General features: G+C 42.7%; 3 protein-coding genes across 4 annotated transcripts; 1 reads left to right on the forward strand and 2 right to left on the reverse strand.

The window, feature by feature from the left end:
• Positions 1–862: 862 nt before the first annotated feature.
• Positions 863–2,743, reverse strand: LOC145805536 (uncharacterized). Its single transcript, XM_082900694.1, has 2 exons — positions 1,742–2,743; positions 863–1,462 (listed from the first exon to the last, which is right to left on the reverse strand). The coding sequence occupies exons 1-2, from the start codon at positions 2,741–2,743 to the stop codon at positions 863–865; spliced, it is 1,602 nt and encodes a 533-aa protein (XP_082756820.1).
• A 1,826-nt stretch (positions 2,744–4,569) lies between these two features.
• Positions 4,570–5,832, reverse strand: LOC145805537 (uncharacterized). The gene has a single exon (XM_082900695.1). It carries the CDS (start codon positions 5,830–5,832, stop codon positions 4,570–4,572), a length of 1,263 nt encoding a protein of 420 aa, XP_082756821.1.
• Positions 5,833–7,937: 2,105 nt separating this feature from the next.
• Positions 7,938–14,871, forward strand: WAV2 (alpha/beta-Hydrolases superfamily protein). 2 transcript variants are annotated; one of them, XM_028218473.2, is made up of 8 exons: positions 7,938–8,496; positions 10,205–10,240; positions 10,389–10,467; positions 10,606–10,660; positions 10,761–10,877; positions 12,088–12,252; positions 13,256–13,499; positions 14,302–14,871. In XM_028218473.2, the coding sequence occupies exons 1-8, from the start codon at positions 8,259–8,261 to the stop codon at positions 14,316–14,318; spliced, it is 951 nt and encodes a 316-aa protein (XP_028074274.1). In that variant the 5' UTR covers positions 7,938–8,258; the 3' UTR covers positions 14,319–14,871. The 2 variants fall into 2 exon arrangements, with proteins under 2 accessions (XP_028074274.1, XP_028074273.1); XM_028218472.2 differs by having other exon boundaries at positions 14,401–14,871.
• The last annotated feature ends 410 nt before the right edge of the window (positions 14,872–15,281 follow it).

A 15,281-nucleotide genomic window follows, 5' to 3' on the forward strand; every position in this document is an offset into this window, starting at 1 on the left:
TTTTTTTTTTTTTTTTTTTTTTTGCATGTAACCGGGCCAGGCCCCACCTTTGTACTGAATCTTCTTCAATCAATGAAACTTTTGAACCTTTTGTTCGTATATCGTCTATTTCTTTTCGGTTGGCTTGTGTATAAGTGTCTCGATTTAAACATTGATAATTCACAACTGGTAGGTCGGCTGAGCCGCGCAATATGCCAAGCTGAAATCACCCAGAATGTTTTCCAACATCTGGCAGCTTGGCTCCTTGAAAATTTAAATGAACTGACATTGTAACCTGGCCGAGCAGAATCCGCTCGGTTTGAAATGTTTGCAGAATCATACATTTCCATTGCATCAATGAGACCGAGCAAAAATCAGTTCGCCTTGTGAGTTGGTTAAGCTGCCAACATTTCCTTTTAGCCGAGCCAAGTCAGCTCGGCCTCTTATCAGTTGGACAAAATGCCAGCACCGAGAAATCCTGCCGAACAAAATCCGCTCGTTTCCCATATTGGACAAGATACCAATATGCCGACTGGGCTGAGCAAAATCAGCTCGGCCCTTACATTGGGCAAAACACCAATGTTTCAGCTAGGTTGGTCATGACGCCAACATTTCAACGTAGGCTAATGTGAACCTTTCCCTACGCAAACTTTTTGTGCGGTCTGTCTCCATTCCAGCGAGATGAAGTTAGACCGATCTTATTCAGGGCGGTCTCCTTGCCCCTGGCATCCATGATTGCCTTGTGTCCTTGCGATTTCATTGTACAGAGATGTGATACCAAACAAGAGTGCTATTTTTATTACCAAAGCATTGCTATCTTTTACATCTAGTGCCAAGAGGCTAAGGGTCTGGAAAAGCTTAAACAACATAAGCAAATTACAATTCAAAAGTAAAAGACCTTAAGGTTGGCTGCATTCCATGGTCTGGGGACAGCCTTGCCATCCAAATCTTCCAGATGGTATGCCCGTTTGCCAGCTAGACCAATCACCTTGTATGGTCCTTCCCAATTCGCACCGAGCTTTCCTTCGCCAGGGACCACCGTGTTGCCAAGTACCTTTCTCAAAACCCAGTCTTCGACCTTGAATAGCCCGGGGTGCACCGCCTTGTTGTATTTCTTGGAGAGCTCTTGTTGATAAGCTGCGATGTAGATTAGTGCCCGCTCCCTTCTTTCCTCGGCAAGGTCTAATTCCAATGCCACGGCTTCATTATTCAGATTAGGCTGGAAACTTTCAGAGCAGATGGTTGGCATGCCAATTTCTAACGGGATGACTGCCTCCATGCCATAGGCCAAAGCGAATGGTGTTTCCCCGGTCGACCTTCTTGGGGTAGTACGGTATGCCCAGAGCACGTTGGGAAGTTCCTCAGCCCATTTTCCCTTGCGATTGCCCGGCACTGCTGGGAGTGGTCCAATAATATCCAATCCCCAAAGTGCGAACGACCAAGGACTTGTGAGAGGGAGCAAATCTCTAGCCGGCTGGTGGATCTAGTGAGCGAACTTCTGACACTTCTCACACCTGCGAACATATTTTTGTGCGTTCGCCTGCATGCACGGCCACCAGTAACCTTGGGAAATTGCTCGGTACGCCAAGGACCTGCCTCCAGTATGGCTTCCACAGATGCCCTCATGTATTTCGTAGAGGAAAGTCTCCACTTTGGCGAGGTGAACACACTTCAAATACGGCCCGGTGAAGGACTTCTTATACAAGGCTCCAGATGGGGAGAGCCAAAATCGCTCTGACTTTGCTCGGATTTTGTGGGTTGCCTTCTTTTCTTCCAGTAGAACTTTGTCTTTTAAGAAGGCGATGATAGGATCCATCCAGGAAGGACCCAAGTCGGTGCAGAGCACCTCGGTTGCTTCCGGTTCCTCAATGCTTGGCCGGGGTAAAAACTCTATCATCAAGGGGTTAGGAAAAGCTGTCTGAGAGGAGGCGAGCCCAGCCAATTCGTCAGCCGAGTTGTTTTCTTCGCGGTTGATCTGTTCCACTCTTATCGCAGAGAACTTATTGATTTCTTCTCGCACCAACGCTTGATACTTGGCCATTCTTTCATCCCTTGCGTCATACTCCCCTGATACCTGATTGACCACCAGCTTGGAGTCGTTGAAGACCATAAGGGCGGTGGCTTTCATTCTCAATGTGCTTCTCAAACCGGCGAGGAGGGCTTCATACTCTGCCTCGTTGTTGGACGCCGGGAATCCGAGTGTAATTGCTTGCTTAATAATCAGCCCATCTGGTGAGGTCAGCACAATTCCCAGCCCGGCCCCATGCCTGTTGGACGCTCCATCGACGAAGAGCTTCCACATCTCGCCAATGAACAGCTTCCAACAATCAGACGAGTTTTGGGAGCTTCTCAATTCAATGTCTCTGGCCGGTCCGTTCTGGTCTTTTTTCTCGTCTCCATTGGGTTCATCTTCCAACGAGTTGTCGGACTTTGCTAGTTCGGTCAAGCTTTGCCCTTTTCCCATGTGCGAGCCAACGCTCGTCTTCGTTGCCAAAACCTTGGGTTGTGCTAAATCCGCACCAACCAAATCAATCTGGCAAACTAGATGCGTCCCAGGGGCAAATTCCGCCACAAAATCTGCAAGGCCTTGAGCTTTGACAGCGGTACGCGGGCGGAACCTGATGTCATACTGCCCCAATTCCACGGCCCACTTCAGAATCCTCCTAGTGAAGTCGGCCTTCTCAAAGAGCACCTTGAGAGGGAATTCGGTCAGCACAACTATTGTATGGGCATGAAAATAGTGCGCCAGCTTTCTCGACGCCATCATTAGGGCCATCGCCAATTTCTCCAAGGGAAGATATCTTGTTTTGGCGGGGAGCAGGGTCTTGCTTACATAGAAGATTGGTAGGTGCTGGATGCCTTCAGCATGAATCAATACCGCGCTCACCGCGTGTTAAGAAACAGCCAAGTAGAGGTACAGCTCTTCGCTCGGCTGAGGCGTGACCAAAACTGGGGCTGAGGAGAGATACGCTTTTAAGTCCGTCAGTGCACGGTCGCACTCTTCATCCCAGAAGAACTTGGACTTCAGAGTTTTGAAGAAGGGCCTGCAACGATCCGAAGACCGGCTGATGAATCTGTTCAGCGCAGCTGCTATCCCGGCAAGATGTTGTACGTCATTTGTAGAATCCGAGCGCTCCAGCTCTTGTATCGCTTTGATCTGGGATGGGTCGGCTTCAATCCCTCGGTTTGTAACCAGAAAACCCAGAAACTTTCCAGTGCCAACTCCGAAGGCGCATTTGGAGGCGTTCAGACGAAGCTTATGGCGCTTAAGTATGGCGAACATTTCTGCTAGGTCGGTGAGGTGTTCAGACTTCTCCTTAATCTTTACCACCATATCCTCGATGTAGGCCTCCATTGTTCGGCCCAAGAGAGGAGCGAACATTTTTGTAACCATCCGCTGAAAGGTTGCCCCGGCGTTCTCTAGTCCGAACGGCATGACTTTGTAACAATATAATCCTCTGGGGGTGGTGAACAACGTAATCTCTCTGTCCGGTTTATACGTGGCTATCTGGTGGTAGCCGCGATAAGCGTCCAGGAAGCTAAACCTCTGATGGCTAGCGGTCAAGTCCACCAGCTGGTCAATCCGAGGAAGGGGAAAGCTATCCTTAGGACAAGCCCGGTTGACAGTCTTGTAGTCAACGCAGACTCGCCACTTGCCATTTTTCTTGGGAACAACCACCGTGTTGGATATCCACCGAGGGTATTGCACTTCTTCTATAGCCCCGCTTCTAACAAGTTCTTCACTTATTCCGCCACTACTTCAGCATGGTGCAGGGTTGAACGGCGCGTCCTTTGAATGACTGTCCGTGCGTTGGGGAAAACATTCAACTGATGACAAATGAAGCTCGGGTCGACGCCAGGCATGTCGTAAGGTGTCCAGGCAAAGGCCTCCAAATTAGAAACCAAGAAGTTGACATAATCCGCTTGCTCGGCGCTAGACAAAGATGATCCCAAGAGGAAGAATTTAGTTGGATCGTTTTCGTCAAAGCGCACTTCCACCAAATCTTCGACCGATTTTTCCTCGGCCTTCCTTCCCACGTCTTCAAGGACCTCTTTTTCCTCGGGCCCCTCGATCATTTGGACAAACCCTTTGACTGCTCGGCTGCCATTTACCGCAACGAAGCATTGTTTTGCCATCACTTGGTCTCCCTAAACTTCCTCTATTTGCCTGCTCGACGCTGGAAAGCGCATGACTTGGTGGAAGATCGAGGCAACCGCTAGCATGGCGTGCAGCCAGCCCCTACCTAAGATCAAGTTGTAGGTGGATGAAACTTTGAGCACCCAGAACTCCACTTGCTTTACTACTGAACCCGCTTTCACCGGCAAAATAATCTTCCCGATTGGCCACTCCGGCTGTGAGTTGAAGCCAACCAAAGGAGACGTCGCAGGGGCCAAGTCCTTGTCTTTTAACTTCATCTGTTTGAACGCGTCATAATACATGATTTCGACCGAACTCCCCTAGTCGATCAGGATTCTCTTGATATCAAAGTCCTTGACGCGAAGAGTGACTACTAAGGCATCATTGTGCGGCATCTGAACTCTTTCCAAGTCCTTGGTTGAGAATGAAAGGATGTCCCTTTCTTCGGTCTTTCATTTCTTGACAGCGGGCTGAACAGAGAGCACTTCCCTCATGTGCTCGGCCTTCTTGATCATCCCCCTCAGCTCGCAAACCTTGGCCGGTTCAATGATTCCGTGGATGACGTTGATTACACCTTGCGGGGGCGCTTCTAGGGCGGCCAGGTCGTTTGGCTCGACTTGGTCTGCTGGCGTGGCCTTGATGCCCCCATCTATGTATTGGTCAAGATGCCCCACCGCCACCAACTCCTCTAAGTGTTGCTTGAGCGGCAGGCAGTCCTCTATTCGGTGCCCCCGTTCTTCATGAAAGGTGCAGCGATATTTTGAATTGAAGCCTCTTTGGGCACTCCCCAACTTGGCCGGCCAACGGACGAAGGGTTCGCTTCGAATCTCGCTCAAAATGCGGTAGATGGGGATTTTAAACACCGTGGTGATCCCAGTCCGCGCCTTTAATTTTCTTTTGGCATCCTCCGCTGCATCACGGGGAGGGTCTACCCGGTCGTTTCGGCGGCCCTTGTTTCTGTCATCACGGTTTGGACTATTGCGCTGGTCTTTCGACCGGTTGTTTGGGCGGCTATCCTTCTGCCCAACCGAGTGAACTTTCCCCGCAACCCTCCTGTCTGCCACGACCGGATTAACCTTCTCGGTCGCGGAGGCGGCATCATCCTCCACACGAATGTGCTCATTAATCCGCTGCATCAATGACTCCATGGTTGTAGGTTGATGCATCGTGAGTGAATCTCGCAGCCTATGTCCGACTGGGAGACCTCGTTTGTACTGAGTGATCGCCAGATTGGTAGGGCAGTCGAGGATCTCATTGTAAGTTTCCCAGTACTTCGCATTGTACGCCTTCAATGAACACCCAGACTCCATCTTGACGCCCAGGAGATGGTCGACCTCCATCAGCGTTCGAGTGTTGGTCTTGAATCTAGTGACGAAGGCTTCTGCTAACTGTTGCCACCCCTCTATACTCCCCTCCGGGAGCCTTTCAAACCACTTCAGACCCAGCTCTCCCAAGCTCGCTGGGAATATGAGACACGTTAGAGCGTCGTTGCGCCGGTGGCTAGCCATCACCTGCCGATAATGACTCACGTGCATGTACGGATCCGTTTTGCCGTCGTATAAAGTGAACTTTGGCTGGTGGAATCCGGCGGGGAGTGGCGTACTCTCAATCTCTGGAGACAGCGGCGTGGCTGTAAGTCGCGCCAGCTCTTTGTCCTCCAGCGCAGGGGCCATCACTTTGGGGGCTGGCATCGCCACTTTCTCACTGTAACGCATTGGAGCGCTTAACCTCTGCAATGCCGGCACTCTTCGAGCCTCCCGACAGCGCGCCCTCTCTTCCAATACATCCCTCAAGTCCCTGGAACGTGTGGAGAAAGAGGATCCCGACGTCGGCGTCGGGCGTGAGGGGCGGTATGTGTTGTCGCGAGAGAGGGACCTGCCCTCCCCTTGGTTGGAGCCTCCAACCCCATAGTTCCTGGTGACGGAGAGAGAGTGGGTCCTCCCCTGGTGGCGACTGCTCCAACGAGGGACCTGTGCTCCAGGCGCTGCGCATGGGACTCCCCCCGGCGTCTGCGGCCCTTAGGACTCTGCGAGCGATCAGCACTCCTTCCGCGTTTGTCTCGTGCACTCCGCGAAGGAGTTTCTAGGCCTGCCATGGATGGAATATTCAGAGGACCTTCTCTCAAGCGGACGTACTCAGGGGTGACGCCATCGACGACGGACAGTGGGGCTTCGCCGTTGTTGGCCATGGAAATGATCGAAGAAGCTCTGAGAACAAGGGTTGAGTATCAAAAAACTTCTCACAGACGGCGTCAATTGTACGGGGGCGAAATATTCTCTGTGTCTCCGTACTCCTTGGTCTTCAAGCTTCTTGTGACGGCGTCTATCTCTGCAACACAAAAATGGTGAGCTGCCCGGCGGTGGTGTGCCGGAAAGACCCTCCGACGATCAAGTCAGACCACTATCAGAGAGAGAGTTTTTGATAGGATGAATTCGCTTACCTCCAATGTCCCTCTTCTTCCATATTTCTAGGCTGGCCATGCAGCCTCAAGATTGTGCGCGCACTACCTCTACTGTTCTTCCCTGGACAGGTGGCAGTGCTCGCCTCTCACCACCTTACGTGTGTAAAGGCTTAGTCCTCCCTCCAGTACACACAGAACTGCCCAACGGTACTAAGGCGTGCGTGGAGCGGATGTCCTCTCCTTCACGCCATTGGCCCAGGTGGCATACTTAACCGGAGTACCACGACCGGCCTGTCACTTGTGGAAAGTCGCTATTACATGCTCATAACCGAGCTATGTGTCGCCGACCTATAACTTGGAATCAGGCGAAAGCCTGCCCACCTCGGCCGAACTATCATTGGTCGGTTCATCATGACCATCCGGTTGCGAGGCATGCCGGCCTCCAACCGGTCTACCTTCAATCTTGGTCACACGAATCCACTTTATATCGACTGACCGATCCAAGGTGTACCGGCCTTGATCACGCCCACGGACTAGCTCGGGCTACCTTTTAGCCCGGTCAGCATCCGCTGACCCAAGCTCCGTCCAACACGTTCAAGACGCAGCTCAGCTATGCCAGTTGTTGCCTGACCGGTCAATATTTTCGACCGTGCAAGGCAGGCCGCTGGCCACGTTAACAGAGATTAGCTCGGCGCTACGCGGTCCGTCACGTCTGACGTTATCTCAGCTCGGCCGTACAGTCAGGTGCAAATCTCCCCTCTCAGCGAGCATCCTCCAAAGGAGCTCCTGTTATTGATGCCTGTAGTGGCTCAGAAATTTGCAAGTAATAAACAGGGTATAACCCCTCCTCTAAAAAAAAAAAAAAAAAAACCACAGAAAAGAAAAGGCGAGGAGGAAGACGACGGAGGACAAGGTGGTCCACGGTGGATCCAGTTAACGCTGCCTCTTATCTCGCCATCTGTTCATCCATCTTCGGAAACCACAACAGCTCCACCGCCATTGAAGCTATATATATGTTTGTAAATGTATTCTAGAGAGAGAGAGTGAGAAGTGGAAAGCTAAGGTTTGATTTCAGTCAAATTTCTCTATGATACATGGGTGTGAGAGTTGAGGGACCTTAGACATCATAAAATAATATTGTTGATCTATTCCATTACTAAAAATAGAAGAGGGACCTTACACTAATTTTATATCCACATTTAAAAATATAATAAAATTATAATACACATATTAAAATGTTATCTTATTGTCATATTTTAAAAATTACACATTTAACAAAAGATTAATAAAATAATAATATTTATTTCTGATGTAACAAAAAGAAAATAAAAATAATAATACACAAATAAAATATACTCCCATCACATTTGAAAATTTTAAAAAATATAGTGAAATGACCTCGATATACTTTTGCAAATTCAATAAAATTTGATAATCTATAACAAAATTTATGAAACTATCCAGTATTGTCTGTTTAAAAACAAAAAATAAAAAAAAAGTTTCTACTATCAAAATTTGAAGTAAATGCAAATTAGATGACAAAACGTAAATCGAAAGGCCCACGAGCAAATGACAGCTCTCTCTCTCTCTCTAGCAGAGCAGGAATTCAATTCCCACCATTTTTCCATACCCCCCCACACCAAACACACCTGTCCCTGTGAAACTGCATCGTATGCATACATGTATGTATAGAGAGAGAAACTAGACACAGACAGACCTAGAGAGAGAGAGGGGTTGAGAATGGTGTCTTACGTGAGTGTGCTGCTTTACGGAGTGGGAGGCATAGTGGTGGCCGGGATGGCATTGCTGGTGGCGTTTCAAGAGCGTCTCGTCTACGTTCCGGTGTTGCCTGGCCTCACCAAGTCCTACCCTGTCACTCCTTCTCGTCTCCGCCTCACCTACGAAGATGTATGGCTCAGATCTTCCGATGGAGTTCGCCTTCACGCCTGGTTCATCAAGCTCTTCCCTGACTGCCGAGGTCTCTCTCTCTCTCTCTCTATATATATATATATATATGTATTGATTTGATTAGGTTTTGGATTTTTTAGATTATAAAGTTGCCTTCGAAGATCCAGTTGGAGGTGAATTAGGGTTTGTTTTCTGTTTGATTGGTTGGGGACTTATTAGGGCTCACTGTTCATGAGGTCAACGAAATTGGAAATGACCGACCTCAATTTATTTCCTACAAATTGTGGAAGGAAGTGGAATTAGGTGGTGTTGTTACTATAACGTTTACTTCTTGGGGAAATCTATTTTGTAGGCACATAAAGTTAGGATTTTTTTATTTTTATTTTTGGTGGTGAAAATTTAGAAATATTTGTGGGGGTGTTAAAAGTTACGAGTGACAAATTTATGATGTGCATTTTAAAGTGAAATTTATATTTTTTGTGATGAGAATAGTTATTCCATTATATGGTTTATGTTACAAAATTTTATGTTGTTATTATGGCGGGCGTACAATATGTGCCTTCTTGTGGGTGCACATCTATGAAGCATTGATATTTCAAGAAGGTAGTCGTATTCGTATCATATCCTTATCAGATGCTAATACATTTTGAATACTCACGGGTAGTTTCTAAACGTCTAGTATTGAAATAAATTTTCTTGAATTTTGACAAGTATTGGATACTTTTGGATAAGTCATGGATCTAAACTATTATGAAACTGAGATTGTAATATTTCTTGCATAGCTATAGAGTATAATTGTTAAAATAAAAACATGAATAGTTTTAAATACTCAATTTATCTCTTAGAAAACCAGAAAATAATATGATACTAAAATCAGATTTTAATAATTGAAAGAGCAAGTAAACTTGTCTACAACACATTAGCATATAACACTTTAAGGTATGAAAGGGAAAAGAACAAGGGCGATATAAACAATTTAGACATGATATTGAAATGAAATTTTTATGAGGCCTACTAAAAAAAATGTAAATTGACTACTGACTCTCAAACCAATACCTAGTTCCTAAAGTTGAGCTTATGTATAATACAATGTTAGAAACTATAACTTCTTTTTCATAAACGTATCTTAGGTGTACCTGTATCCTATTTTTTTTAGTTTTTGTCGTATAACCATATCTGTATCGTATTGTATCAGCATCCTGTATTCGTATCCATGCTTCATAGGTGCATGTAGTAACAGCTCCCTTACTTGTTTGCTTTCAAATTTTGATTCTAGGAAGATTTGAAGTTCTGCTCTATCTAAATCACCTTGTTCAATTTGGCTTGTTAGACAGACTGACTAGATTGATGCTTATTACAATTACTGTGATATGCAGACATGTCGATTACTTATTAGAATTGTTTTATTATTCAATGAAGAATTGAGTTGATATAAGAAGGTACCATTGAAACTTCAACGGGGGAAGATAAAACTGGTTTAACATTATCATTTTGCCCAACCCTCTAGAATGTCATCGCATATGACCTGACAAGCCTAGAAAATCATTTATATGAGTGCAAATATGTGTGTCCTAGTGGAAGCATGAATGAAGGCTGCAGATATTGTGTCATCACCTCTATTATCACTGTATCATGGCACTGATAACTGTGTGCTGGTTATTTCCCATTATATTATGTCCATATCTTTCTTATTTGTATTTTATGCAAATATTGTGGCCTTGTAACTACAAGTAGTAATACTTTTCAAGGCTTAGAAAGTAGTGATGTTGGTTTTGCAGGCCCAACCATTCTGTTTTTCCAAGAAAATGCTGGGAGTATCCTTTTGCTGTTGTTTTCCAGAAGATATGCATTGGGTTGTATTTATAATTTTTAAAATTTTTATTTATTTATGAATCTTTTGGGTATTTTTTGAAGTTTTGATGGGTCTTATTTGTGTTGGAGGCCTTTACTAGCTTCCTTCAGATATTGCACATCGTCTTGAAATGGTTCGCATAATGTTGCAGAAATTGCAATGTAACGTTTTCATGCTTTCCTACAGAGGGTATGCACTTGTTGCATTTCTTTATTCTCAGTATTTTTGGTGGCTTTGTTATGATAATAGCAGCTGAAATTGAATTGATATATATGGCTGGTTGTCTAACTATTTGGAAAATTATTCATATTCTTCAATGGAAAACAGTTATGGGGCTAGTGATGGCTACCCTTCTCAACATGGTATCACAAAGGATGCTCAGGTTTGTTTTGCAGTTGACATTTTTCATTCAGTTATGATCTTTTTCATACATTTTGATTCCATCAAATCTTAATGGACATGCTTCCCTTTCTTTTCGTTAGGCTGCATTGGATCATCTGGCTCAAAGGACTGACATTGACACATCTAGAATAGTTGTTTTTGGAAGGTCACTGGGGGGTGCTGTGGGGGCTGTACTTACCAAAAACAACCCCGAAAAGGTATAACTCTAATATATATTTCTTTATTTTTTGGTTGACTTAGCACGCTCTATTAGTCTTTTGGAAATGCAATTACATATCTTTACTGTTAAAACATTCCATATTTTGCTAAATAACTTTTCGAGTCGTAAACCTGGTCAGATTGGTAATCTGAGCTTTTACATTTTGTGATTTTGAAAATTCATTGTAAAGTGAGAGCTGATAAATTATTGGATAGATATACTATTGCACTAAGAATGACCTATAGTTCAGACATTAATGGACTGACAAATAGGATCCATTAGCTAGTACATTTTATGGGTCTTTGAAACCATTATTACATTTTGGAAGTTTCCTGGATAATTTCCTGTTAGTGCTGCTCTTTTTGTGCATTTAGCACGAGTAGCAGCTCCTTCTGTTGCTACTGTACTTGCGTTTGATAGGTAGTCTGGGCTTGCCTAATTAAGTAAATTATTGTAATTGATTTCAGAGTGTAAAATCTTGGTATTTTTTTTTCTTGGGCGGTCTGCTTTTGGCATGTTCATACCAGATGCTTGTGTGGATAAAATTTATTGTTTCCTGCCTTGTATTTTTATTTTTTTATTTCTTTGGGGCTGGGTGAAGGTGCACTCCAAGACTCGGTGAGATACAAGTGCAGAACCTACAGATTACTTTTACATAAAGGAAGAGGTTGAACTTGGCTGAGCAGATCCTCCAGATGTTGAACATGGATACTAATAAGGTTTTTTTTGTTGTTAAATGATAATGCCTTTTTCTAAAACTCTAGATTGGCAACTCCATGCTTCTATCCTGTCATGAGTTTATTCAAATATCTTATTATTCGTTACTTCTCTATTGCATTAATATCTACATTGATCATGCCAAAAGGAATGTGATGAACGCATGTTGTTTCAGTTTCTCCTAGTTCTTAGTTGATCAAGAAGCTGTACTCTATTTTTTTTTTGGTCGCGTGAGAATTACTCTATTGATCTGTATGAAATACTAAATGGTGTGTTCTGGCCAGGCACCAATAACATTTAGCTTTATATTTACATATTTTCTTATATCAAAGGTTCTATCACATCTTTATTTTTCTGCCATATAATTTTTGTCTTTATTCATGCTGTTTTGTCTGTTTCAATGAACTAAATCTATTTTTATGATCGTAAAAATCCATCTACTGAATGCCCATCTTTTATGCACATGATTGTTTGGTTCTCTAATTTTGCAGGTTGCCGGACTGATACTGGAGAACACTTTTACATCTATTTTGGACATGGCTGGAGTTCTTCTACCCTTTCTGAAATGGTTTATTGGAAGTAGTAGCTCAAATGGTCCCAAGGTTCTTAATTCTCTTGTTCGTTCTCCATGGAGTACGATTGATGTAATTGGCCAGGTAAGCAACAAGTTGGTAGAGCTTTAGATTTTACTTGTGTAAGACTTTTAAACTGTGTTGCATGGACACCTAATGGTGTACCTGAATGAGGAAGGACTACTAAATTCTTGTCTTGTGAAGAACTTTTTTTTTATTCTCTAAACTTTAATTATACTGATCTATGGTTGGCATGGACTCACATCAATGTTAAGTTTGAAAGTGAATAAAAATAAAGGATTTTGTTAATGTGTACCCTAAGGGCACTTTTTAAGGAGTTTAAATTGATTGTACATTCTTTATCTTTTCTATCAAATTGATGATAACCACTACCTACATTCCTACAAAAAATGTATAACTATTTTAAGCTTTGTTAATCAATGCCCTTAGGGCACTCGTTGGCAAGACCTAAAGTAAAACTGGGACTTATAAGCTTAATATATGTCTTGTTATTGCATGTATGTTGCCATTCGGAAATTTTTGTAATTTTCTGTTAAAGTTAATGACGTCTTATTCTTTTATTTTATTATCGTATTTTGTTCAGTATCAGTAATAGTTTAGTGTTCTTGAATAGCCAAATTTTGCATGAACCCTTGCACTTTCAATTTTGCTTTGATATTGAGATTCCTATTGCTATGTTGAAAATTTACCTCACTGGTGTCTCTAAGTCTGTTGGATTTGGATTTATCAAGGGAAAGAAAGTGAAGGGAAATGGAATTACTTATGCATTCTCATTTTTGTAGGTACAAAAGGATTTTTTTTAAACAAATACGTGTTCATTTTCTTTTCATTTTCCTAACCCAACTAAAAAAGAGAGAAAAATTTAGTTGTACTTTCAACTTTTTTCCATATCTTTTCCCTTTTTCTTTTCCTTCTCCAAGTCCTTCCTCAAATCTAAGATCCAAACACACCCTAGAAGTGACATGTTCGAGTTTAATGGTCTTTTGCTCCTTCATTTACCTTTTCTGCCTTTGCGTCTGCTCATGTGATTTGTGCATCACACCATTGTTTTCCTTTTTGTCTGCAGATCAAACAGCCAATCCTTTTCCTCTCTGGATTGCAAGATGAAATGGTTCCTCCACCGCACATGCAAATGCTATATGCGAAAGCTGCTGCACATAACAGTCGATGCATCTTTGTGGATTTTCCTAATGGCATGCATATGGACACATGGCTGTCTGGTGGAGATCGCTATTGGAGAACAGTTCAACTGTTTTTGGAACAAAATGTTCCAGAGAACAAGGATGATCTATCTTCCCACAAGGACAGTTGTAAGTTTTTGACTTCAAATGTTAGAATATCCTACGATTGCTAGCCCACATCCTCCAACTATTCCCCCCAAACTGAAAGAAACACAAACATTAAAATGCACTGCAAGAGCAGTGTAAAATTTTGGACATTAAATCTTGCTGTGAGAGCAATGTTTCGGAGAACGAGGATGATGAATCTTCCTGTAAGGGCATTGCTAAGTTTTGGATATCAAATCTTCTAAAGTTCTAATATTGCCAGCCCATGTCCTCCAACCCCACCTCCCAAACTTTAGAAAACAAAGAGACCACCCGTTTTCTTTAAAATTGAATCTGTTTCATCCTCTGGTTCACAGCTTTCTGATAATTCTTTTGCTAGTTGGAAGCCCAACTTGACGCAGTTTGAATTGTGGCTTAAAATTAATTGGCTGACTCATTTGGCCTTAACTTTTAGTCGGTATTTTTTTTTATAGGAAATGCTAACCACTGCCCTTGAGCGATGTTTAATGTTGATAAATGTGTAAAAAGTGTATTGAAATATATGAAAAGTGTATAAAAATATGTAAGTGTATGAAGATATGTAAAATGCGTATTTAGTACATATTACAACTAAACTGACTTTTTTGTTAGTATATATTTCATATATAAAATATATACACGCTCACATAAGCACTCCCAATCTTAGAAATGTTTATACGCCCCTGCTTCATGCACAACTAAAGTTAATACTTAATTTATCACTATTTATAGCTCATAGTACCATTTTGACACAGTTATCACTAACAGTTGATGTTTGTACTTTGATGATTATCCTGCCTGCTTTCAGATTCCGAGGCACGGTGACTGGCCGAGGTTTAGAATCTTGTGGTCTAATGCATTAGGCCACCCCAGAACTCAAACTATTTATACCTTTTTGACATTGCAGTGACGGAAAGCTCTTTGTGATTGCCGGTGGGAGCTGCTGCATCAGGTTTTTTTTTCTCTAGGAGACATTTTTTCGGTTTACCAATTTCAGAAGATCGAAAAATGTGAATGCCTTCGCTATACTATATGACCCAGACATACTGCTCAAGCTTGGATCAATCCTAACTTATGATCATTGTGTGGAATAAGAAGCTGAAAAAAATGAAACTGTGTACCATAAATTTATGAGCTGAACTGGCTGACTCTTTTTTGATGTACTATGACGGGCCTATTTTTTTTTTGACAATTTTTAGCTTGGGAATTGAGACTTCGAGAAGTTTGAGTAACTTGTTGAGTCAAATGACATCTTGGTGATCTGCCCTATTGTGCTATATTGATTCATTCTTGCTTCTTGTTTTAGTGTTTTTCAATTAGACTATATTTTGGAATATGAATAGAAAGAACTGTAATACATGAGATGGTTGCAAGTGTACATTATTTTGTAGGGGATTGGGATCCCTCTCCATTATATGATGTGTCATTTATGTGTTATTATTATAATTAAGTTTGGATAGTTAGAGCATCAGCATTAGTATCTTTAAATTAACAAAAAGTTAAAATATAAATAACAAATCATCAAATCTTTCCTCCATCAGTCTTAGTAAATTTTTGTTAAATTAACTTTTTGTTAAATTGTTATAGTAATTCGTCTGATGAAGCGAGGAACTATTCATCGCTACAACACACTATTTGGGTGTAATTGGACGTCTGCCCGGAGACGTCTGCCCGGAAGTCCAGTCGGTCAACGCATTTTTTTTTTTCTTCTCTAGTTTTATCTTTTGTAAAACATAAGAATTATTTGGTTGATAGGTCATCAATTTAATTATAAAAAAAAATAATAAT

Source organism: Camellia sinensis, chromosome 13, assembly GCF_055761805.1.
Source record: "Camellia sinensis isolate YWXY chromosome 13, ASM5576180v1, whole genome shotgun sequence".
Taxonomy (NCBI): Eukaryota; Viridiplantae; Streptophyta; class Magnoliopsida; order Ericales; family Theaceae; genus Camellia; species Camellia sinensis.

Coding starts and splice junctions, on each gene's coding strand:
- LOC145805537 (XM_082900695.1), bottom strand. CDS start 5,832: ATGCGTTACAGTGAGAAAGTGGCGATGCCAGCCCCCAAAGTGATGGCC.
- WAV2 (XM_028218472.2), top strand. CDS start 8,259: ATGGTGTCTTACGTGAGTGTGCTGCTTTACGGAGTGGGAGGCATAGTG. Junction 10,241..10,388: donor TTTCCAAGAAAATGCTGGGA/GTATCCTTTTGC, acceptor AGCTTCCTTCAG/ATATTGCACATCGTCTTGAA. Junction 10,661..10,760: donor GTATCACAAAGGATGCTCAG/GTTTGTTTTGCA, acceptor TCTTTTCGTTAG/GCTGCATTGGATCATCTGGC.
- LOC145805536 (XM_082900694.1), bottom strand. CDS start 2,743: ATGGCGTCGAGAAAGCTGGCGCACTATTTTCATGCCCATACAATAGTT. Junction 1,463..1,741: donor TTCTACTGGAAGAAAAGAAG/GCAACCCACAAA, acceptor TTCGCTCACTAG/ATCCACCAGCCGGCTAGAGA.